At 39.9% G+C, this 24490-nt stretch overlaps 1 protein-coding gene across 4 annotated transcripts in view; it reads right to left on the reverse strand.

Moving 5' to 3' along the window:
• Nucleotides 1-24490, reverse strand: part of rimbp2a (RIMS binding protein 2a) — a 67328-nt gene that overhangs the window by 16138 nt on the left and 26700 nt on the right. For 3 of the 4 annotated variants that reach the window (XM_026174072.1, XM_026174068.1, XM_026174071.1), the window contains exons 3-11: nucleotides 14192-14281; nucleotides 11608-11730; nucleotides 7202-7306; nucleotides 6273-6323; nucleotides 4019-4042; nucleotides 3425-3623; nucleotides 2287-2444; nucleotides 2003-2082; nucleotides 1786-1895 (exon numbers count right to left, since the gene is read on the reverse strand). In XM_026174072.1, coding sequence (XP_026029857.1) covers nucleotides 1786-1895; nucleotides 2003-2082; nucleotides 2287-2444; nucleotides 3425-3623; nucleotides 4019-4042; nucleotides 6273-6323; nucleotides 7202-7306; nucleotides 11608-11730; nucleotides 14192-14281 — 940 coding nt within the window. The remainder of the gene's footprint in view (nucleotides 1-1785; nucleotides 1896-2002; nucleotides 2083-2286; nucleotides 2445-3424; nucleotides 3624-4018; nucleotides 4043-6272; nucleotides 6324-7201; nucleotides 7307-11607; nucleotides 11731-14191; nucleotides 14282-24490) is intronic. The other variant, XM_026174070.1, reaches the window with a different exon arrangement.

Here is a 24490-nt window from a genome sequence, read left to right on the forward strand (position 1 = left end):
AGGCTTCTCTCACAACACAAAGACAAAAGCAAAGCAATAACTTAAACACATAAATCGGTGAGAGCTTCTTCTTTTTTTTAACCTGCAAGGTGAGAATGAGTCACTGAGTGAGAGGTGGAAGATATGTAAACATACAGCATGTTCTATTCCCTAAGATGTAAGATTCCCCACGGGTTCTCTGATGCCATCTTTCATACTCCAACACACAACTTAGAAAACACTCCTTTCAACATTTCTAAGGACCTCAGCGTTTGAACATTTCCAGGAGCACCCCAGAGTACGTAGATGCTGCGGTCAATGCAGAAAAAAAAGAAAGAAAAGAAAGTGCTTAGATTTGCAGTGTAGTTTTTCCCCCAAGGCAATAAGTTTGTCTTCAACAAAGCTCCCTATCATCTCGTCCTTCAATCCCTTTTTCCACAGAGGCCTGGGGGGCCTTAAGACCATCTTGGTGTGTCTCTACAAGTGTATCTGAGCGAGTGTGTTTGTTGTTTATGTGTGCTGATGATTAAGCTGAGCCCTGCTGGATTAGTCATCAAACTAAGAGACCAAGGTCCCCATCCTGACAACAGCTTGGTATGCAGCCCAAGTCGCCCCTCCTGTGTGGTAAATACAGGGACCGTCTGCAATACCATGCAATCTGACTGCACACAGCTAATGAATCACAGGGCTTTCTATGACGGTCTGTGCTGGCTGCAGGATTGCTAGCAAGGGGGATTAGGATTGCCTCTGATGGAGAAGCCTTCATAATTATAAAGAGATTATACAGAGAGTGAGTCCAGCCACCAGTTATGAAAAAGTGTCGGGAAACTTTTCTTCATGACACCACGCACTGACTAAGTGGAAGTCACGCGATGAAAGTAGCCAACTAGTATGTATGACGGACTTATTCTATATCAGGGTGACAAAGCCTGTCAAGTAGTCCTTGCAGCACGTTTACAAAAATGACTGCATCAGCATTACGTTTAGATTGTGCTGTATCATTACATAACACGACATAATGTAAAGAGACTGCAGGGGCACAAAATGCATCACAGATACAATGTGTCATTCTACACATACAACATTTTTGCATATACCACTTACTGCACAGTGTGCTGTAGGTGCAATGCAGTAGGGCGATCGTGGCTCAAGAGTTGGCAGTTCGTCTTGTAATCGGAAGGTTGCCGGTTCGAGCCCTGGCTCAGACAGTCTTGGTCGTTGTGTCCTTGGGCAAGACACTTCACCTACCACCTACCAGTGATGGCCAGAGGGGCCGATGGCGCGATGGCGCCTCGCCTCTGTCAGTCTGCCCCGGGGCAGCTGTGGCTACAACTGTAGCTTGCCTTCACCAGTGTATGAATGTGAGAATGAATGAATAGTGGTATTGTAAAGCGCTTTGAGGGGTCCCGAAAAGCGCTATATAAATGCAATCCATTATTATTATTATTATTATTACTACATGCTACAGTCAAAAACGCCACAGACATAAATACGATGGTGAAAGACAAAACAACTTCAGTGGAGAATAAATGCCAGCTGACACACACTACTCGGCATTTTTGTGTCTTTTTTGTGTTTTTGAGACAATACATAATGATGCATACACTTGTTTTCACTGTCAGGCAGCATCAGCAGACAAGCACTCAGGCAAAACTGCAGGCCTGAACAGAAGAAAACCTATCCTCCCAAATAGAAAATTTGTTGCAGTATTTTCAGATTTTTGCCAGAATTTGATTTATCGAGCCAGAAGCACATATCGCCTCACAGACCGCTTCAAATGCTCTATGTGTGTTGTGTACGACTCACCTTCATAGAAGCCATCGTCATCCATGTTTCCATACACATACAGATACTTTCCAGCCACAAGGGGGAGTTCTGCTTCAGGATGCTCATTTGGTCCATCGTAAGGGTTATAACTTGAAGGAAAGAAAGGTTTTTCATTCATTTGTGAAGGAAAATTAAAGATAATGCGCGTTAAAACCCAAAATGAAATTATTTCTGTATTTAAACTTGTCTTATGCACCTATAACGGGCAGTGCAAAGGCGGACCTGGCCTGTGTAGCGAGATTTGGACCTGGGTGATGGGCTGGCCTCATCCTCCATCTATAGATAAATGAGAGGAACAAATTAAAGTGTTATTAGCAGGGATAAGCGACTTTCCTACAGCATATTTAAGAATTAGCAGTTTGCAGCAACTCTTGAACCATTCCTTTTCAAGATATGAATATGTAAGTTAATTATTTAAAAACAATTAACATAATAGGTTATGCATGCATTATTCATGGATGTGGCATCACACAGACCCACCTCTGATGAGGGAAACTGTCGGGGGTGGATGGGGTGGTCCGTTGTCACGGTGCTGGATTTGACAGACAGCAGTTCTGGTGGTTCTCCGTCTCCAGTCTGCGGTGAGCAGGGCAAGAACTGGGATATCAGCAGCGGCGTGTCTGCCGCACTCTCATCACCTGGGAGACATTGATTTCCATAGCAAATAAAGAGTAACTGCCTTTTCCTTCCACAACCATTTCGCGCTCTTTGGAGCAAAACCATTGATCTCCTGCGGGTACAGCTAACACCCTTCATTTGGAAGGCTACTCCACCCCTATCAGCCCATCCTATTGGCAAAACAGACTTAAAAAAAATGCAGAAAACACAAAACGGAATTCCCTGAAGAAATTAACGATACGTAAACAACACAGATCAAGTGCATCACTGCGTTCTTGTGGTTTGTATGTAATATTACGCATTAGCACAAAAACATCAGTGAATTCTGCCCGAAGTGAAGAGACAGATAAAACAGGATTTTCAGCACTTCAAAGACCTTTGGTTTGTGCCAGACTGTATAAATCTACATCACTGATACGGCTCTATTTGCTGTATCTGCAGGTTGCACTGTGTTGTTAGAATACTAATGTGTTAAATTACATTCGTGTCGTACATCAGGCTTGTGATCAAGGGCAGATATTGATCATGAATAAGCACCGTCTCCATTAATGGTATCCACCTCTGGTTTGCAGTGAGTGGGTCCAGCTGTAATGTGAGCTGTCTGGGGATTAGATCACTAATTATCATTTTATCTGATCATAACCCTTTTAAGCACTAATAATTTCGCAGATGCTTTTATCTGGAGAGCACATGTGTTTTTAGAATAGTTAGACCCCACTAATATTTAACCCTGCTAGTCTACAGTTTTATATCACCACTTTATATTACACAGTTACATTAATACTCACAGAACCACACTCACACTCAAGTAAACACATAAAACCGCTCAGCTAAAACTGAGGAAAGTAGTAATCAGAGAAAAATAAATAAATAAATAAAAATCAGGGACTGACTTTCTAAGACTTTTGATTTGTTTTGATATGTCCCCGTTCCCCAGCCTCATAATTGCCTTTATGGCTCAATGTGTTTCATACAAAGCTGCCTGTGAGGTGAGACTCACCTGTCTCTGGTTGGGCTTCGAATCTGACCTGCGAGAGTTTCTTCTGTGGTGAGGGCGGGATCTGGGATGCAGAGGTGGTATTACTTTTAGGGATATTCACAGGTTCCGACTGGAGGCGGAAATTCAGCAGCTCTTTGGACAGCTGGTGAAAGTGTTCACTGTGTGACCGGCATTCCTGCTCCAGGTCACGAACCTTGACCTTTGGCAGTTAAGAAAAAAAGAGCAGTAAGGATTGTGAAGACTGAGAGGAAAAAAAAAAAGAAAAAAAAAAAGAATGAGAGGTGAAAGGTGATTATTCTTCTGGGCTTTGGCAGTATATAATTTTGAATGTCTAGGAATCTAATCTAAACACGTGGAAGTGTAGAGTCATTTACTGATATGGTTAAATCGTGATAACCAAGCCTGAGCACTCCATGAAGTTATATCATAGACATGCTATCAGAGGAAGGCCTAGAGGGGAAAGCGTGAATATACATATAATCACTTTTGGTGATACAGAATATAATTTTGGTTTCACAGGTTTGCAATTAAAGGAAAATTCGAAGAGGAAAGAAAGGGTGATGTAACTAACTAATCAGGGATGAAAATAAATACCTGAAACATTCTGTCCTTATTGTTCTGTTCAGACAAAATGTGGAAATCAGAAGTAGTAAGTAAAGAAAGGAAAAAAAAAGGCAAAAAGAACCAATCGTTAATAAAAGCAAACGGAAGGGGAACCAATGAGAACACAAATGTATTTATGAGTCGACAAAAAAATAAGACAAATGTGTTTGTCAAACTGAAATGGACTCCTAAGCACAAAAACACAGAGTGGAAAACATATGGGGATTTCACACCTACAGACAGCACAACTATGCTTTCCCTCCTGTGGCCATATTTGCCCATAACTATAGAGAAACGCGCCTGTGAAAGAGACCAACTGATTCAGGGATTTCTAGGAAGAGATCTCCTTGACAGAGTTTCAATTTCTCTGACCAAACTGTTTTTTCTGAGCCAAACTCAGTCTGCTTGCTCAGTAAAATCGTATTAGAGCGCTCCAGATGGATAATAACGTGACCTCATATGAGCCGCACACAAAGGAGTCTGCGACGTATTCTCGTAGCAAAAGGATTTAAAGTAAGACGAGAAAATAATTTTGAGTAGAGGTCTGTGATGAAACAGCGGGTCAACGATTACCATCCGGGGGGGGGGCCACGTGAAGCGTCAATGCAACGCGTGACAACGCAACTACTAAACAGAAGCGTTTGGAGCGCTATAACAAAAGCAGCCTGAATAAGAAGATAGAAATGTGACCGCAAGCACAAAGGATACGCTATTGTCTGACTAGTCTGATGTATGAGTCACAATCTGGTGTGGAGTACTGGAAAAAACTACACAATAGTGTAGCCAAGCAGATAAGTGTTTTGCTGGAAGAGAGACGGGGGGGAACTTACTTATGGGACTTCATTAGAAGAGAGTCCAGAACCCCAACGGTACCCATGTGTCATAAGTTCAAGTTTAGAATAAACTTGCGTCGTATGGCTCCACATTAAAACTCTGCTTGTCCACCCACGCAGCTGTTTTCAATTAGCCTGATTAGACGTCGTTGAAGGCCTACGTAGGCGTGTGCAGACGGTGCCTTTTTTTTAACATCTCTCTTAATGTGTTGCCAGTTTAAATGCACTAGTTAGTCCAAGAAACGTCACTTTTCAATTTACTTAATTTAAATAATTTCCTGCGTCTCTGCGTTCGATTTCAGGCTCAGCAGAGGTGATTACTGAAGATGGTGTGGGTGTGAGTCACGCAGTTAAACTAATACATTCGTTTGACAAATATACCTCGCTTATTTTATTTTAGCCCCAAATGTAGAATGGCTCTGAGGATGGCAGTGTTGGTTGATGTTAGCCCAGGATAAAATATCTAAAGAACTGCACTGGAAACAGACATTTAAAAAAAAAAAAAAAACTGCTGGGGTGAAGATTTAAAAAAAAAAAACAACCTTCAAGTTTCTGCATTTACACAATTGAATGTTGGAAAGAAAAACTCTATATTGTGTCTTGCAACATCAAAGGTGTGCGCTTTCATCTCCTTTTTGATGTCAGATTGTGAGCTTTTGATTAGCTAACATTTCCTCCAAGTTACGTTTATATCGCAGCTTGTTGCTTTGGCATGTTCTTGACAGACAGTAGATCGCTCTTTGCATTTACATTTGGACTGAGATGTTTTTCAAAATGACCTCAGAAAAATCTCAGTTTTAGCAAACACCCTACGTGTGGACATAGCCTAAAATTCTCACTTTTAGAGCCCAGCGTTGGACATTTTGACCATCTCTGTGGTGTCTTTGTGCCTCTTACAGTACTTTTAATATATCAGACAATTAATATAGCTTGCTGTGCAGTTGTTATACTATAAAACAATCGAAGAAGTCTCCACACTGCACCCATAGATATGATATGTACAATCAAGATTACTGGCCTTAGTTTATAATTTAACACTCCACTATCTCATTTAAATATGGCCACTTCCTGCTCCAGAAAAGAAGATGGAAATAACCATAAAGCTAAAACTGAAGCTAAAAGTTCAAGGCTAGTTCAAAGCACTGGGTGCTGTAGTAGAGCCAGACAGGATGTTTTACAGCAGCTAACTTGATACATAGACAAGCTTCGAGTCTTTTCCATATGTTCCAAAAAGGAGAGCTTCATCACCAACTTATCCATGTTTCCCCTTATTTCATCTGGAAAACTGACCCAATACTACATGAACCATCTTAAGGATGTGTTTTGATTCGCCTGGTTAAAACAGAAAGCTCCACTATGTTTAAGAAACACAGCAATCCAGGAAACATAAGGGTTTGTTCAGCTTACTGTACCTCTAACAGGTGTACTGCTTCCTCATGCTCTTGGTCAGTTTGAACCCAAGCCTGCAGAGAACACACAGAAACACACAATGACAGCTGACACTGTGATCACGGTCCATGAGGTAGAATAGACAGTACACAGCTGACATACTGTCAACGCAATACCCTGGCGGATGCTCACTGGTTCATCAAACAGAGCTGGTACTTGAAGAGATGCCTACTTCTGATGGTACAGCTCCAATAAAAAGCAACTGGCTTATTTTAGGACATGTTAGTGTCCAAGTACTGGCTGTTAAAGGCAGTGAAATTAAACCCACTCTTGAGCGACTGTGCAAATCAATTTGTCTCAGTTTGAATGATCTGCATCTTTGAACATTAATGATTCTCTTTTGAACAAACATCAATGCAAAAATGGGACCAAAATGAGACAAACAAACCTCACAGACTTCCGAGAAAGAGACACTTTTCATCATGTTAAACTTGTGGTCTAATCCAGAAGGTATTTGATATTATTTCAGTCATCATCATAGGAAGGAAACAGTAAGCAGGAACACATGCGCACATGTATATCCTTTTTTTTACGAAATATCAAAAAAGAATAAAACAACCACAACAGGTCAGATCTTCATGCTGCAAGATATTTGTAATGTGTACAAATATATCAGCAACTACAAACGCAGCATTTTTAGCCGTGTTCTTCATCACACGATCAAAGGGACCATGGCTGCATTTGTAATCACATCTGCTGATTTTGGGGCGGGCTATATGAGGTATCTGTATTTTCTGATACAGTAGCAGTGATTCAGCATAAAGTGGCTCAAGACACATCATTATCCAAACAAAGACCTTTGGCATAAATTCACTACACAAAAGTTGATAACCAAGGAGGGATTCTGCCAAAAGTATTAAAAGAATAGACTTAAAGCGGTTTTTAAACATACCTTTTGCAATTGATTGATCTCCTTCTGCTTGGTGTGAAGGGCCACCAAGGCTTGCTCATGCTCTGTCTGCAACTGTTGCTTTAGCTCTACAGCCTCATGCATATGCTAGGAAGAAACAGGGGAAGCAGAAGGAGGAGAGATTATTTCCAACACTACTGCAAAAATAATAAATTACCCAGCTGCAATCTTTTGTTGAAAACAGTATTCTCACGTTTCAATGTCATCGAGTAAATCTATTCTCTCTACCACTCTGGCAAGAGCTTTTGAGGAATCTGAGCCCTGTCCACCTGATTTAGCGACATTGCATCCATTTCTGAGGAAAAATGAGGACTGCTTGGAAAAATAGGAATAGCCACAGTGTTGTTGCATCAGCTTCAGTGTAATAAATCCCACAAATTGAAGTGAAGCATTGCCTAATCCTCAAAGATTAAACCAAGCAATTCATTTGAAAGGTTGCCAAGAGTTGGATAAAAATATTAATACCAATTACCACCTAGTTTATCTAAGGCTGAAGTGGAAGAAAACAGCTTGCTTCTATATGACAGTTTAGAGATCTGCCAACTAGCAGCCCGTTAAGCTTAGTAATTAGCACATTATATGTTGGTTGTTTAAAGTTTAAAGATTTTGCACCCTCACATACGATGTCACTTAAGAGGCAAGGTACGTGAAGAGAAGAGCATTAAGTAACACTGGCTTCTGTAACATATATATCTCTGGCACCAAACATACTCTATAGTCTGCACTGACTTACACAAAGCTGTCACGCATAGTCGCTCCTGATCCAAATCTACCCTTTGCCAAATTAGCCAAGTCATGACTGTACAGTATCTATGCATGAAGTCACAACCAGCTGCCACATCTTGCAGAAACAGAATTAAGGCCATAGGATGTCTCTGTGAGCTTAAGAAGAAAAGACAGCTTAGAAAGCTCTGACATTCATATTTTTTTCCCTGTTCTTTCTCCCTTGAAAAAAGAAAATCTTCTTTACCTCCGGGAGTGGCTTCGAGGTGTCCTGAGCAGCCAGTCACTGCTTTGCATAATCATGGAGAAGCTCTAAGCTGCAGAGGACCGGGGTAGCTGAGAGGCTGTCACTGGAGCCTTAGTGAAACTGCTTTTTTAACCCTTGCTTTTTCACACGGGAACCAATGGTCACGCCTGCATTTAAACACCTCGTTTTGTCATTTTAAAAAGATCTGCGATCTTTCACTTTATCTGCTTTGGTTAACTTATTACAATTTCAAACAGCTCCAACCCTTGGACTACTGCAGAGTTATCCAAGGTCTACACTGCTTGATGTGGACTCGAGGCCTTGAAAAGTTGACTAAGACTGGATTGAAACAGCAAAAGAAAGATGCTGACTTATTAGAGACAGGAATCAAAACAGACTCTATTTAACTGGGCATTAAAAGCACGTGACATCAGGCACCTGGAAAAAAAAATGCAACTGACTGCCTATAAAACTCATGACGTCTTATGAACTGACTTAAAATTATTGTCAAAAACTTCAGGCTTGACCTGATATTTGCTGTTGAGAAGTTTCAGACTTTATTTGGAGCTAATGCTTTGGCTGTTCCTCGGGACAGTCTCACTTGTCAACATCCATAAACTGGTTGTGTCTCTACTGAATGAGGAGGAAGACACTGGCAAATTAAAAACATCTGTCAACAGTATACCAAAACAAAAGCCAGGAGGTCCCCAAAATCCAACTGGAAGATAAATCACGGCCTGATAATGGTCAGCTCTCCATCACATTACTATAGTCACGCTATAATTCTATACTATATACTATACTATAATACTATAATTCACAATTTTTAAGACTACACTCTGGATTTACCTCTGTTGACACACATACATGTCTAACAAAGGTCTGATGTCACTGCAGATTATTAGTTTATATGTTTGTTCTCATTTCTAATCCTGTCCCTTCTGATCACTGCCAATGAAAATCTTACCATCTTAAACTCTGTTTTGTAAGTGTAACATGAGCCATGGCCACAGATAAGAAAAAAAACTACTAAATACAATATAGTGGGGTTTTTTCTTTTTAAAAAAAATCTGTTTCCTAGTTAAATTGGTTGCTCGCTTTAACCTCTTAGGACCTGACGTCCACATATGTGGACATCAGATTTTGGGTTATTTAGACCAAAATACTCAATTTTGCTCTGCAAGGGCCTGATATCCACTTACGGGGACATTATACTGCTACTGTTCTATCGCAGTTTTAAACGAATATCCTCATATGTGGCTCTTATTTTTCTTAAAAACAAAAATAAGGTAAAAAAAAAAAAATCTGGTAATTCTTTGTTTTTACATTCATTGGGTCCCAATATGCCCAAATATCAAAGAGAAATTAAAAATGCATGTCGTGGAAGAGTTCGGGTCTTAGGAGGTTAAAGACGGCAGTGTTTGATCCTCTGTATGTTTGCTCACAGAGAAATTAACAGTCTCTCATTTTTATAGTAGTTCCATTGTAATGGATACACAGAATAGTAACCAAAGATCCTGAAAAAACAAATTATGTGAAAATTATAAATTGATTTGCACGACATTGAATGAAATGAGGAAAACATGACTTAGTACTCTGTGGAGAAACCCTTGTTGGCAAGCACAGCAGCATTTCTTGTAGTTGGTTACCAGGTTTCCAAACATCGCAGGGCTAAGAGATCATGACCTTGAAGTTTTCCTTCTTTACCCACTCCTATGGTACCTTGGTGGTATGGTTTGGGTCACTACCATGCTGAAAGATCCATCCACAACCCATCTTTAGTGTTCTTGCTGTCTAAGTTCTCATCCAAGATTTCGTGGTACGAGGCCCAAACCACTGGCCCCTAAATGTGGTAAAGTTGTCTTGCACCCTCTGGAGAAAAACGTCCCAAAAGAATATGTTTCCACCTCCGTGTATGGCAAACAAGTTGATGCCAAAGAGCTTGATTTTGGGTTCATCTCTCCACAGCACTGCCTCCCAAGCCTTCTCTGGATCATTTAGATGTTCACTGGCAAACTTAAGTCGGGCCTGTACATGTGGCCTTGAGCAGGGGGACCTTACAGTTGCTTCAAGACTTTAATCCATTATGCCAAAGTGTGTTACCATTGGTGTCCTCGGTGACTGTGGTCTCAACTGCCTTTAGAATATTAACAAACACCTCCGATGTAGTTTTGGTCTGATCCACCACCTTTCTCACGATCATTCTCATCAGGATCTTGCATGGAGCTCCAGACCCAAACACAGCCAATCGGTGAGAGCCAGAATTCAGGCTGGGTTGAAGAGGATCAAATGTCTATTCTTTTCTGGATAATTGGTTGATATTCTGTCTGCCTGCATTAACACTGAACTACCATAAAAATTGGAGACTTTTCATTTCTTTGTAAGTGAGCAAACTCACAAATTCAGCAGGGGATCAAATAATTATTTCCTCCCACCTTGTGTTCTAACTTGTATACCAGACTTTGACCAAAACAAACAACAAAAAGAAAACTTTTGTTATCAGATTATATGATTAAAAATAACACAGACAGTGCTGCATCTCATTAGTTTTGAACCAGGTCTTTTTCTGTTCTTTCACACTGTGTTTCTACCATCTCTGCTTTCTCCACCCACATTATCCTGTGTAATTTTCTCTAAATTATTTCTTTGTCTCCATAATCAATGCACAATGAGAAAGTGACAAAGCTTTCTCTGCTGTATCGGGGAGCTGGTCAGTTTTTCTCATGCGGGTACATTTCGCTCTCAAATATCCTGACAGACACACAATCGATAGGAGATGCAGGGAGGCGAGGATTTGTAATGAGAGTCCCTCTCGCAGTGCAGCGAGACTGTGTCTGATTACTATTGGCAGACCAGAACACAATAAAGAAAACAGCCTTTCCATGAAGCCGGTGACACTACACCTCATGTATTGCCTCAGTTTCCTTCTCAGGTTTTCTGAGGACACAAATGCATGGGAAATGGGAATATTTCCGAAAGAGTGACAGTAAAACTGGGCCTGAAAAATCAGTTATCGTGACTGGTGTGAGGACTACTGAAGTGAACACATGTTGGACTATGAAGAAGATGGGAATGCTGGAGAAATGGAGTGAGATGGATTGATATAATGGAGAAAAAGAAGCAAGAAAAGGTGGTTTAGGCTTGGGTCATCACATTTTCTACTCATAGGTACAACAGGTGTGTGGTTGACTTTACAGATTGTTTAGTGGTCTGTTGAACTAAATTTAGACTCAAATAAATGCACAGAAACTGAATAATAATTACAGGTAATTACATCTGAAATCTGTGCGAAAAGTAGGTAAGACAATAAAATTTATACAAGAAATGAGTGAAATCTTTAGTCCAGGGGTTTATGTGTGGTCAAATAGCACAGAGGAACTCAAATCTGATATTATTAAGGCAAAAAAATTTGTCCCACCTTTAAAACGTGTTCCAGGTTATCCACTTTTTCCTGGAGTTGGCTCCTCTGCTCCTGGGCCACGTCTCTCTCCTGACTCACTACAGCAAAAGTCTGTCTCAGCCGATCATAGTCGGATTGCACCTGCAAGAATTCGAATCATGAATTGAGCACAGACACAACGAAGGGATAGATGAGAAACAAGCGAAGGTTAAGTGGATTGTTAAAACATGAATTTGAATAACTGTGGGTGGAAAAGAAAAAAAGGTCAGCAGCAAAAGAGGCAAAGAGAAAACCACAACAAAGCGAAGAAAGAAAACACTTTAATTGCGTCGTCGTTGTTTTACTTGAAGAGTCTCAAAATGCAGTCTGTTTTATAAAGAGCAAAACAAGCATGCAATTTTTATGAGGTTTGTTCTTGCAGCAGACCTACTTTTCACATTTATGAATAGAGGCTGCATTTTTGTGGCTCGAGGGTTGATTGAGAGTTCACAGTTTGAAGAGAAATTAATCAGCACATTTTCATTTAGCGTTGATGAGACAGCGTTGCTGACTTGAGCATTTCTGCCGCTCGTCTCTTCATCGGTCAGAGGCCTTGAGCTAAGCCGGTTCCTCAAAGGACTGAGCTGAACCACACCTATCATCTCGTTAATTAGCATGAGATGAGAGACACAATAGATAAGCTTACTCACAAAAATAACATTTAGAAGTACATCAAAGATACATGCGGCTTAACACGGATGAATATTTCTATTTTATCTAATCATTTTATTTAGAGATCAATTGTGTCACTGCTGATGTTACTAATTAAACCAGACAAGCAAAGGAGTTGTTTTTTATTCAACATTCTTTGCTTAACATTTCGATTTAATGAGTTATATGTCTGATATTTCTTAAAAACTCAGTCGCTAAAAGAAAAGTTACCACTAACGACTCTGAGCAATCAAAATAACACTGCTTCTGTGATAAACATAAAATAGTTAAGTTGATCAGTTCTCTCTAATCTATCAAAGATCCTACGAAGCAAATGCAATTTATGTACTCTGATTCTCTAATCACATCCCCCGTCTTGTTTCCCGTCTCTTCATTTCTTACTCTCAGCTTCTGTCGTTCTCTTCTCCCCTTGTCATTAATTCACTATCTATTTATGCACACGTAAATACATTTTCACTGTGCCTTTGTCTTAATTGCCCTTACAAGCCAGTCACACTCAGTTATACAGTATATGTGGCAGGACTGCACACACATTTGCCCCACTTTCTTTTCATCTCCGTGGCCACCTTGTCGGTGAACAGATGGCATCGTTTTCTGTGACACTTTGGAGCAAAAGCTCTGAGCTGAGTCCCTGGACACATGTCAGATCTGTCCCCTCTGTGAAAGTCACAATTAGCGCCAGAGCAGCTAATCGCCTACCATCACAAACGGTCACTGTCTCTCTTTATGGGTCTGTGTGCATGCGTATGTATCAGTATGTGAAGTCAGGAAACCAGGGAGCCAGCATTAGTAAAAGCACAATATTAGGAAAGGGAAAGTAGCAGTAGTGTGTGTGTGTGTGTGTGTGTGTGTATACAACACGTCACAAGTTTTGAGCAAACCCTTTTTTCTGTTTATTTTGCTAGAAAAATCGGAGATAGGTGCAGCAATTAATTGAAACACGTCCAAACATACGTGGAAATACAGTAGATATGAGTTTGCACAATCCTAATGAGGTTAAAGTCAATAGTTGGTATGACTGTGTTTATTCTTTAGCACAGCTTAAACTGTCTTAGGTGAGCTTTCTAGTGATTTCTTCAAGCAGTCTTCAGGAATAGTTCTCCAGGCTTCTTCTTCAAGCTATTCTTTGAATGTTGGCGTCTGGTTCTGTTCTTTGTCAAGATGATCCCACAATGCTTCAATAACAGCTCCAAGGAGGTCAATCCATGACTGATAATATTCATTTGTGTGTTTTTCTATTCAGGTGTTTTACTTTTTTCCTTTTAATGCATTGACAGTGTGTTCGGGATCATTGTCATGCTGAAAAATTAAGCTGTAGCTAATTAAATGCTTTCGAAGGTGGACCAAAATCTGACACATTTTGAATTGTAGGCCCAAACCATGAGAGAGCTTCCATTGTGTTTTCCTTGCTTAAGAATGGTGTCTTAATAGCCATTCTTCCACTGAGACCATTTCTGTCTGGTATATGTGTTATTTTCTTTTGTAGATTGACCTAAAGAAATTAGTGAATGAAACCAGCCAGGAACGAGGACAGGACTGAAAGTGAGTGAAAAAGAAGCCAATGTCCAATGAAAAACAGACCTTCAGAAACCCTGAAGAACTATTGCTCAAGAACAATTATATAATTGAAAGCAAAACATAAAAAAAAAAAACAATTGTGGCTCAACACTGTTAATATTTGGAAATCAATCTGATATATTGATCTGACAAGATGGACAAGTTCCGTCGTTTGACTGCTCCTTTTTCTCAAAGCCACTGTGTGTGCGTTTCTTTTCCTGCATCGTTGATACAGAAAAAACAGATCATACCAAGCTCATTCACTGATTTCTTTCATTTTCCTGTGTGTGTACTTCCAATGCATACTTGCACAGTACATGTGTGAATTTCTCACCTGGTCATACTTGGATGCCTTCAGATGGTGGTTGATCAACTCAAGGTTCAAACGATTTTTCTCCTGCAAGGCAGCATGGAGCTTTGCTTTCTGAGAAGGAAGAGAAAGCAACAAAGAAAGAGTTGGTTGTCTTGTTCCATTATCCTCCTGCTTACAAGGAAATTTACATCTGAGTGCAAGCCACACAGCAAAACTACACCTCAAAATTATTATATAAGTGAAAGAAGCGACCTAAGCAACTTAGGTTAGCGTCGATCGCTCCCTCCATATGTATGCATCTGCGAGTGTGTGTGTGTTTGTGTGGATAATCTTTTTCTAAGATGCCGTCTGGAGGACAAAACCCACAGCTGCATACTGTCACCCTCCATTTGGTATGTGGCTTTAGGAATGGAGGGTGAAAGCTGAAAAAGATGAGGGAATGGGAAGAAAGAAAGAGAGGAAAATGGGGTGTGGGGGGGGTGGGGGGGGGGGGGTAAATGAAGAAAATTGGAATTGTGAGAAAGAGCAACAGGAAGCAAGAAAATATCTGAGGGAGAAATAGGGGGAAAAAACTAAAGTGAGGAGAAAAAGATGTAACAAGGGAGTCCCAGAATGTTAGTCGAGTACTAAATAAGCAATCGTGCGCACACTGTCAGTAAAACCCTCCTAGCTAAAGACGAGATTAACTTGCAAACCACGTAAAAGGATTGAAAAGTGATGTGCAGTTCCTGTCTGCTCCCTCTACATTCAGAAGTTGTCATGCCGCTGGTGCTGCAGGTACTCAAGCATTACATAATTACGCCAGACTCAAACTAGGCCAATGCTCTCCTCCTATCACGCCACAGCGCACTCAAGAGTGATTTTTACTGCGACTGTTCATATCCTGGCACGTAATACCACTTCACTGATACTGCTCATTGCCATTCTCAACACTACGGCATTAAAATGTGGGTAAGTATTTTATAATAGCAGCAAGGCCTTTCCTCTTTGTCTTCAAACAAAAAGCAACAGGAGTTAATGACAGGTTTTATTTTCTTGTTATGTCTAGTCAGGAAAAAGAGCAGGGCTTGTTTTTAAAAATACTGTTTCCAAATGCAACAGTTACTGTCCAGGGGAGGTTTGAAAGTAAACTTGGATTTCAGATACACTGAAACACAACCTCTATACATTTATATTCAAAACGGCAGAGCCACACTTGTAATGGTTTATGTTATGTTTACTGATATTGGGTTATTCTTTGTTTCTCCTGCATTGAAAGTACTATATTACTACTTACTACTATTATTGTGTCATTCCTCATTAGTTTCAGTTGTTCCTGTTTAACCTGGCCTCCTTGTACAGAAGTCTTGAGCTACACTTCACAACATAATTTCTTTATATGTTGCTTCCAAAGAGCCATAACTTCTTGTCATTTTTAAAGACGTCTTGAGTATCAGTTCTCCTTTTGGTATTGGCTGTGTTTTCTTTTTTGTTTGTTTATCCACTTTGAAGTTCGGTTGAATGACCTTTGAACCAATCAACCTAACTGAATAAGTCCCTCTTAGCAAGATACCAATTATTAGTAGACTGTCAAAAACGTACATGATTTGTTCGCATGTCTTTAGCTGAATTTTTAAAAAAAAAATAACACAGTTTGATAGGCATAAAATAGAATTTTTGCACTAAAACTAGCTGTAAGAAAGCGTGCTGTGGAGTGTGTTCTTAGAAAAATTGCAGATCAGACATGGATTGGCCTCCCCAGATCCCAGACCTCAACTTTACTGAAGCAGTGTGGGATCATTTTGACAGAAAATGAATCCAACATCCAAAAAAGAGCTCTGGATGTCCTCTAAGAAGCCTGGAGAACTGTTCCTGAAGACTGAAGAAGAAATGACAAGAAAGTTTGCCTAAGAGAGTTTAGGCTGTGTTGACGAATAAAGGTGTTCATACCAAATATTGACTTTCCACCTTGTTAGAATTGTACAAACTGCACATGTTTGTACATTTTTCAGTGAATTACTGCCCTTATTCTCCATTTTCCTAGCAAAATATAAAGGAAACCTTTGCACAGTATTCTATTTAGTTTGAGTCAGCCTTTGTCAGATTGTGTGTGTCTACCATTTTTTGTGCTATTGTATGTTTCACTGACTTGTTCTCCATCTCATTTTTTTTGTCTTTGTTGTGCTTCTCATTTGGATTGTTTGTTACCCTTCAACAGCTTAGTATAACAACCCTCAGTCTATCTACATTCTCTTTTGTATTATGCTTAACAGCGCTAATCGCATATTGACACACCATACATCAGCGCAATATGCTCTTGTGAACCTGACTGTCACGAGTTAAAAAATGGCCAAAGCTTTGTATCACCTTCTGCAAGAGAAAAGACTGTGGAGCTCAGAGGTTTATGATCAAATTTATCAGTACAATAAATCGAGGAACTCAATAAACTCTGGACAAGAGGAGGAGAGAGAAAAACAGACAAAGTGAGGGGCCAGCCAGATTCATTCATCTCTTTGTGTGCAGGCAGAGTGACAGCCAGGGATGTCAGAGAGACACAATCAAACCAAGACCGAGATAGAGAACAGACAAGGACAGGAAGACACAGAGACTGGTGAGTGAGTTCACTTGCTGCTGTTATTGTGTAACTCATGTCGCCACATCACAGCCCTGCAGACTACAGCGTTTTTCAATGTACAGAGCCACACCTGCAGCAGCAGTTACAAATCCTCCAGCTATGCTGCTGTTAATTAAGCAGAAATGAAAAACAGGGAGATGTCAGTCTCAGTCACGCACTTCACTAAATCTCCAGGACATGGTCTTGTAGCAGACACCATAAGACAGGCGGGGAGGAGATGGACTGAATGTACAGATAACTGGAAAGAAGACAGCAATAGAAACCCTAAACTTTCTTTTGCTCAACCTTCTTTCCCATCAAGGAAAAGAAAGTTTGAAAGAAAAGACAGAGAGTAATAAAGAACCACAGAAAGAAAGAGAATGACCTTTTAAAGCCTTCTTTTTATGGGCCTCAGGAATGATGTCTGCTTCTCCACTTCCTCCCACTTACAGTGAATCACACATTCACAGCTCAGCTTAACACTCCCTAACATCTTGTATACACACAGCTAAACTGCGAAGCCAAAGGACACACACATTTTCGTGCCAATTTAAACCTCCAATATCCACAAATAAACAAAGAAATCTGGTTTGACGATATGAAGGATATGGAAATGTGGTGTACTCTTAAGAAAAAACGCAATTTAACACCACTGACATCTGTGCAGAGCAAGTGAAAGAGTAGCAGGCATGTGTGAATCTTGAAATCTGTGTTCCATATGTGCATGCAGAGAGGCTGGATTGGCTTAAGGGAGAGGCATCAATACAGCTAATGTCTAATTCACTCTGATAACTTTCTTTCTTCCTTTCCATACTGTCATTTCTCATTGCCTACCACACAACACCCACACACACTCATACAGACTCTCCCTTCCATCACCATAATTATCATTCTGTCCATAAAACCACAAATTTAGCTACTGAACCCACCTTAGCTCACGGCTGCCAGGCACCAAGGTCCTAAACTCTCAAAATGTTCTGTGCATCTATATTACTGGCTCATATCTTACTTTCTTGTTGACACTTTCTTTAGGAGCTTCATAATAGTAGAATTTCCAAAAAAATGAACTGGCACCTGCCACAAATAAGACAAATACAGTGTATTTAAGCAATGATTCATCAAGTCACGAAAAAACAAGCTGCAGCTACATTATTTTGTTATATGGATTGCACTATTGTGTGAGTTAGACTATAAATATATCTTTACCCAGGCCCGAAGATGCCCTTTTAAGAAAATATTTATTTTCTTATTCTTTTGTTCTGCCACATTTTACTGACACAATAATGTAGGATACAGCAGAGTGGCTTAGAAGTAATCAAACTCACAGGATAATATATTAGCTATACCAGTGTAACTGCTTGTTAACAGAAATATTTAATGGCAGCGACTCATTTAGACATGTAAACATCGAGTATCAGAATGGGGAAGAAAGATGGAAGAAGTGACCATGACTGTGGCACGGTTGTTGGTGATGAGACGATATGCATATATGATAAGCATTTTAGAATTAGCAGAGTTACTGGTAACCCTCTCTGGGTTTATAGAGAATGGTCCGAAAATGAGAAAACATCCAGTGAAAATACCTTGTCGATCTGAGATTTGCCAGAATGCTTTGAGCTGAATGGAAGGCAACAGTAACCCAAATAACCACTTGTTACAACACAAAAGGCACAGGCTCACCAAAATTGGACAAAAGAATATTGGAAAAACCTTCCCTGGTCAGTTATGTCTCGATTCTTGCTCCAGCAGTTCAAGGGTCAGATTAGGTATACTGTAAACAAGATGAAAGCATGGATCCATCCAACTTTGTATTAAAAGTTCAGTTGTTGGTGGCATTATGGTGTGAAGGATAGTTTCTTGGCACACTCTGGCCCCCTTAGTACCAATTGACCATTGTTTAAAGTTCACAGCTCTCCAGAGTATTGTTGCACGTCCATCTCTTTGACCAGTGTATACCATAACCAGCAAGGTCCAGCTAATAAAATAGTCAGTGACTGTATAATTATATTTGATCTACTCAGATTCATACACACTTGAATCTAAACTGGGCTACATAGGAAAAAGAAAAATGGCAAATAAGTCCTTATGTCAATCACAGAGGACACTCAGCTGTGTTTGATGAAATAACAAATAATTTAAAAAATATTTAAGAGATTAAATTCTTCTGTTTTTTAATTAAAAAACCAATTAAGTGACATTAAATGCAGCATTCAAATATCCTTTGCAAGCTAATATAGGATTTTATGGATGTGATCTTGGATTTGCTGAATTTAGAAAAACACATTTTGGATCCTAATAGCAATATTAAATGTTGCAAAATAATACTTGAGAAAATAAGCCAGGAGATGATGCATTTCTAATGGAGAATTGATGGGGGATGAAATCATGATTGCAGAGATTTGTGGGATGGCTACTCCTGACTCTAAATAGGATTCTTGTGGGGAGAGGATTGGTGCTGTTTTCCGCAGGAGGATTGTCATTAATTAGATGTCATGGCGGAAACACTTTGTTCCACTTAACTGTGGGCGGAAAGACACACTGACAACATCTGCCGTCGTCACTGTGAGCAGCAAGTCACAAACAGAGATGTGCCCATAATAGGTAATTACTACAGACATGACCTTTTTATACAAGTAAAATGCAAAAAGAAGTTCATGGCTTAAGTTTCTGAAACTATATTCTCCTCACTGTTGACAAACATTCGTATTTGAATGTAAATTTTATACCATTTTCCCGTCCAAAAGGCATATTCTCCTCTGTGTTTAAGATATATAATATTCATATCTTGCTACATTAGATTATCTCAGTCCTCTTTAAATCTTGAGATATTATAAACAGATTATTTCCTCCAGATCTCTTCATTAAACTCTGGACTGCCGTTGTGAGTGAGTGGTATAATAGGACATCTACAGTCAATGTATCTATGCATGCAGCTGTCCTTAATAACTGAGTGTGTGAGAGAGATTGTTCTGTACTTGTGGTTAGTGAGTGGACAAATTGGTAATGTTATATCCTCACTGACATCTTCTGCAAGAAAATCAAGCTCACCACTATTGAATAGTTGATGCAGTCAGGACCATGGACAGCTCCTTAGCTTTAGTAATGCAGACCAGCGCAAACGCCCTGAAAACTGACCTGGAGACTGTAAATGTTAGCTTTAACTTTTTTTTTATTGATCATAATTTTAAAAACAGAACAGCTGGTTTTGCTTTTATGTACATCTTTAAGGTTAAAATGTGAAGGGTTTTAACATCTATAAATTTGAAATAACATTTATGAACTTAATTGAAGAAATATTTCAGTTTGAACTCATCCTTTAAAAACCTCTATAAGCCTGCAATTATTTAAATCACACTCCAAGTACAGTGTGTCAGTGGGCCACGTTAGACAAAAGCAAGCCACCAGTCCTTTAATATCTCACTGTAAAACAACTGTGATATGGAAGCAGGTGACAGAGTAGCATATCAGTGTGATATATGTGATCATTTATTACACAAAATGAAATCAACAAGAGTAAAATAATACAAGTGAGTAATGTGATGACTTGTAGGACTATACATGGAGTATATTTACTTACACGTCCTTGTGGGTTATGCTATGTGAGTAAGACTAAGAGGGAGTTAAGGATTCGAATTTCTAAACACGAAAAAAGATCGAGAGAGAAGAAAGAGGTGCTTTATAGCGAGACATTTTCAGCTGACTGGATGTGGCATTTTTGGTCTACCGTTCAAGGGAATTGGAGTCATTATGTCACTGAAAAGAGAGAGCAATAAGAAACAAACTTCTTCAAAGGGAAGCACATTAGACGTATCATTTGCAAACTGTGTATCCTGGTGGATTAAAAAAGGAATTTTATTCAAGTGTTTGGTTTGTTTTTGTCTATGAGTATGTTTCAGTGTTTTGTGCACATTTTGTTGATTTGGTGGTTGGAGCGCACTGTTGGTTTTGCATGTTGACAAACTGTTAGTTGTTGCCACCTGTGCCTGTTACTGATTAGGTCCTGGTTGTGTTTTATGGCTGGCAGCACCCACTTGTATCAGAAACCCTGAGGAAAGCCTTATGCTGAAACACATCAGTTTTTTTTCTTACTTCCTTGTAGTATTTAGTACAGTATATATGTAATTGTTAGCTCTCATGAAATTCTCATTCATTATTATGATATCAGTGTGCTCACAAAGGCAGCGAAGAAGAGCGTAAACTAGGGTGTAGCAGAGTAGGATTTAAACTATACAAAAACGTATCTTTGGATATGTTATATGTAACATTTCCAATAGAAGAACTCAGTTTAGTGTTCAGAGTCAAAGATGCATATAAATCTGTTTGGTGTAATCATTCTAGTAATAAATTTATACTCTTGTATTACTTTACTTTTAACACGGCCACTGTGACTCCCGTGGTGCTGTCTACCCACTGGAAGGTCAGGGGAGCGATCCCTGCCTACTCCAGTCTGCATCCCGTATCCTTGAAGTATCCTTGGACAAGACAGTGAACTTGAGTAGCAAATGTTAGACAGCAGCTATGGAGAGATAAAAGTGCTGTCCACAGTGCACCTGAAGCACATCTGAACCAAAAGAGACCAACTAAGTCACTTCAGTGCCGATTACAAAGCACTGAGCTACAACATAACACAAAAGAGTCTAAAAGAGGACACACTCTCAAGGTTAACTTTAAGACAGTTGTACATTGACACTGTATGTCCCCACTTAAGGAATTGGTTTTGAAAAGCTGGGACATTTTGGAGGATTTATTGTATAGCATTAGCAAGCTTTACACTTCAGCATAAAAGATGATGTATAACACAGGCTTTGTCCTCTGAAGAGCTTAATAGGTGTTTGCCCTTTCGTGAGAGAATGTGTGACTTCCATCCCACTTGATCTTCAGCCAAACATTAGCTTCCTTGGCATAATGTAGTAAGTCTCAAGAGCATTTTGAGATCAGTCGTTTATAATGCAGTTAATACCGTGCATTACTTTTGGATTGGTAGGCATGACACAAAAGCAAATGCTGGGTTATAACTGTGCAGTCCATTCACAACAAATGATTTGCGTTAACATTTAATACGTAGTAGTGTTTATGTGTGTTTATTTTATTTGTAAACTCTGCCCTTCCGATGACAACCGCAACCTTCTGCATCGCAGATTGACTTAATATTGTTTCCCTTAGCATGGAATGTTGTTTTAGCAACTATACCATAATGTCATTTTTAAAAGACACTGTAAAGATGTCAGTTTTTAATGTCAGTTTCAAAGCATTTTCAGCTGATTTCTCTAACCTGTACTGCTGATTATGCAGCTACAAGTGCCTCATTCATAAAACATAATTGAGTGGCCAATCTAGTTTTGAGAGTAGTGTGTGTTTGGTTAAAACCCGTGTGTACATGTGAGCAGTCATAATAGAACGTCACACAAGACCTATGAGGTCATCTCTTTTATTTGCAAACTGTGGACACAGATGGCATGGGGTAATACCAATACAGTGAAGCGTGAGCTGAAGTGTGTGCGTGTGTGTGTGTGTGTGTGTGTGCATGCAAGCATGAATGAGTTGCATAACTAGCATCTCCAGGCATATATTAGCCTTAAGCCCTTCTGCGCCCACTGTGTCACAGAGCAGACCTTTCAACTGAATCCCACGCATTTACAACCCCTCGAAATAGCTCATGTAGTTAGAATACCTCATATGATGAACACGCTCCGTCACTTTAATACAGCAAGTTGTCCTAACATACGATACAGTAACAATCTGGGGAATTTTCACACACATGTAAATAAAGGCTTGAAAAAAAGGTCTGCACATGAATTATGTGACTCACTCCTGCACATCTGTAGCCTATATGTAGTCCCAGACTTTTAAATTTAACACAAAAAGCTCCACTTCAGTTCAATGTGGCAACCAAATTTTATGCACATTTACAACCCTCTTGGAGAGAAGAAATCACAGTACAGTCTTTTGCATTTAGTAAAATCGCACATATACAGATTCTTCTTGAATGTGTAGTTTAACGTTTTGCTCGCCTTCTAAGCAGAAATCAAACAGCTACCATATCAGCAGGACCAAGAGCAGGAGACCATCCGTGGTTTTATTCAGTGAAAAAACCAGAGGAGAGGCAGGGAGAGGCCGGCGCTACAGTCAGAAGAGATTAACTTCTCCTTCACGTAGCAAAACATCCTCACTCACGTCACCCTTCAAGCTACTTTGCCACTTCTCTCCTTACTCCTTGAGCTCAGCTAAGATAATACTGTAAACTGTAGTATTTGCACTTGTTTATTTGTGTTACGGTGCTTGCTTTTGACTCAGCAGCAAACCGGAGTTGACTTTTTCACGTCAGACATCTCAAAGTTTCAAGCCTGAGGCAAGGTAACAAGTAGCTACAGCTGTTCCCCAGCAGGGGCACACTTCCCCAAATTTGCAGCAGCTATCAGGCCCCTCTTCTGTCAAACCAGCTCCCAGATCAGATTTAAGAAACAGACACTCTCTCTACTTTTAAGACTAGGCTTAAAACCTCCCTTTTTGATATAGCACATAACCAGGGCTGGATCAGGTAACCCTGAACCATCCCTTTGTTACGCTGCAATAGGCTCAGGCTGCTGTGGGAACGTCCCATGATGCACTGCGCATTTCTTCTTCACCTCTTTCCACTTTTTGTGTGTTTACACCTGTTTCTCTCTGTTCTCCTCTCCCCAGCACACCCCAGAGGTTTCTTTCTGTTAAAAGGGAGTTTTTCCCTTCCTACTGTCGCCAAGTGCTTGCTGACAGGGGGCCGTCTGATTGTTGGGGTTGTTTCTATTGTAGGGTCTTTACCCTACAATAGAAACTGCCTTGAGGCAACTTTTGTTGTGAATCGGCGCTATATACAAATAACTAGATTGACTTGAACTGAACAAGCTACATTCTCCTAAATGAAATAATTTTCAGTAGTTTTACTTTTCTTTACTTTTAACACATTTAACCAACCAAAACTGTGACAGATGCTACAACTGTGTATTACTACAAAATGATAAAGACACTTTGGGCACAGACAGCTTGCACTTGTTTTAGCTATAAGCATGCTGAACATAAAGAGACAGAGTGTCAGAAAAATGTGTTTGGTAACATTTGATGTAAGTATGTTTTAAGCTTTAATATTATACTAATTATGACCCCATTCTGGTCACAAAAGCTCTTAAATCATCAGGTGGAGAACCAGAAAGTAAGAATATGCAAAGGGTCCTGTAATGTAAGTAAGAGTAGCAGCCATGGCTTCCACCAAGCACTCACCAAAAATAGGTATCAGAAGCACAAACTGGAATATAATATAAAAAGCATTCAGTCTGAAAATGATCTTAACAGGGCGAGGAAAAAAGAGTGAGCCCAGATGTGCAAACTTAACTATATATGCTGTGTAGGAGTGATCCAGCTGGACAGAACATGCACAGCCCTCCAGGGAAAACTCTGGCTTCCCTTAAGAGTACAAATGCCCCACAGGAAACATTAAGGCATGGGAGTGTAAACACTGAAGTGTGTGTCTGTGTGGTATGTGGAAAAATGTGGAAGCAGGCAGTAAGAGTGAAATCAGGCCCGACTGACATGGGCAGTAAGGCTTCAAGTCACACTTATGACATAACACATTTGATGTGAGCACGACCTATTGTTCCCTCCGGCCACGCAGAGAATATCAGAGGGTTGGAAAATAAGTTCGGAGGAACGTCAGTGTAATGCTAATGAGGAGCCCAGGAGCTGGTTAGGGATTA

The sequence above is a fragment of the Astatotilapia calliptera genome, chromosome 7 (assembly GCF_900246225.1).
Source record: "Astatotilapia calliptera chromosome 7, fAstCal1.2, whole genome shotgun sequence".
NCBI classification, from domain to species: Eukaryota; Metazoa; Chordata; class Actinopteri; order Cichliformes; family Cichlidae; genus Astatotilapia; species Astatotilapia calliptera.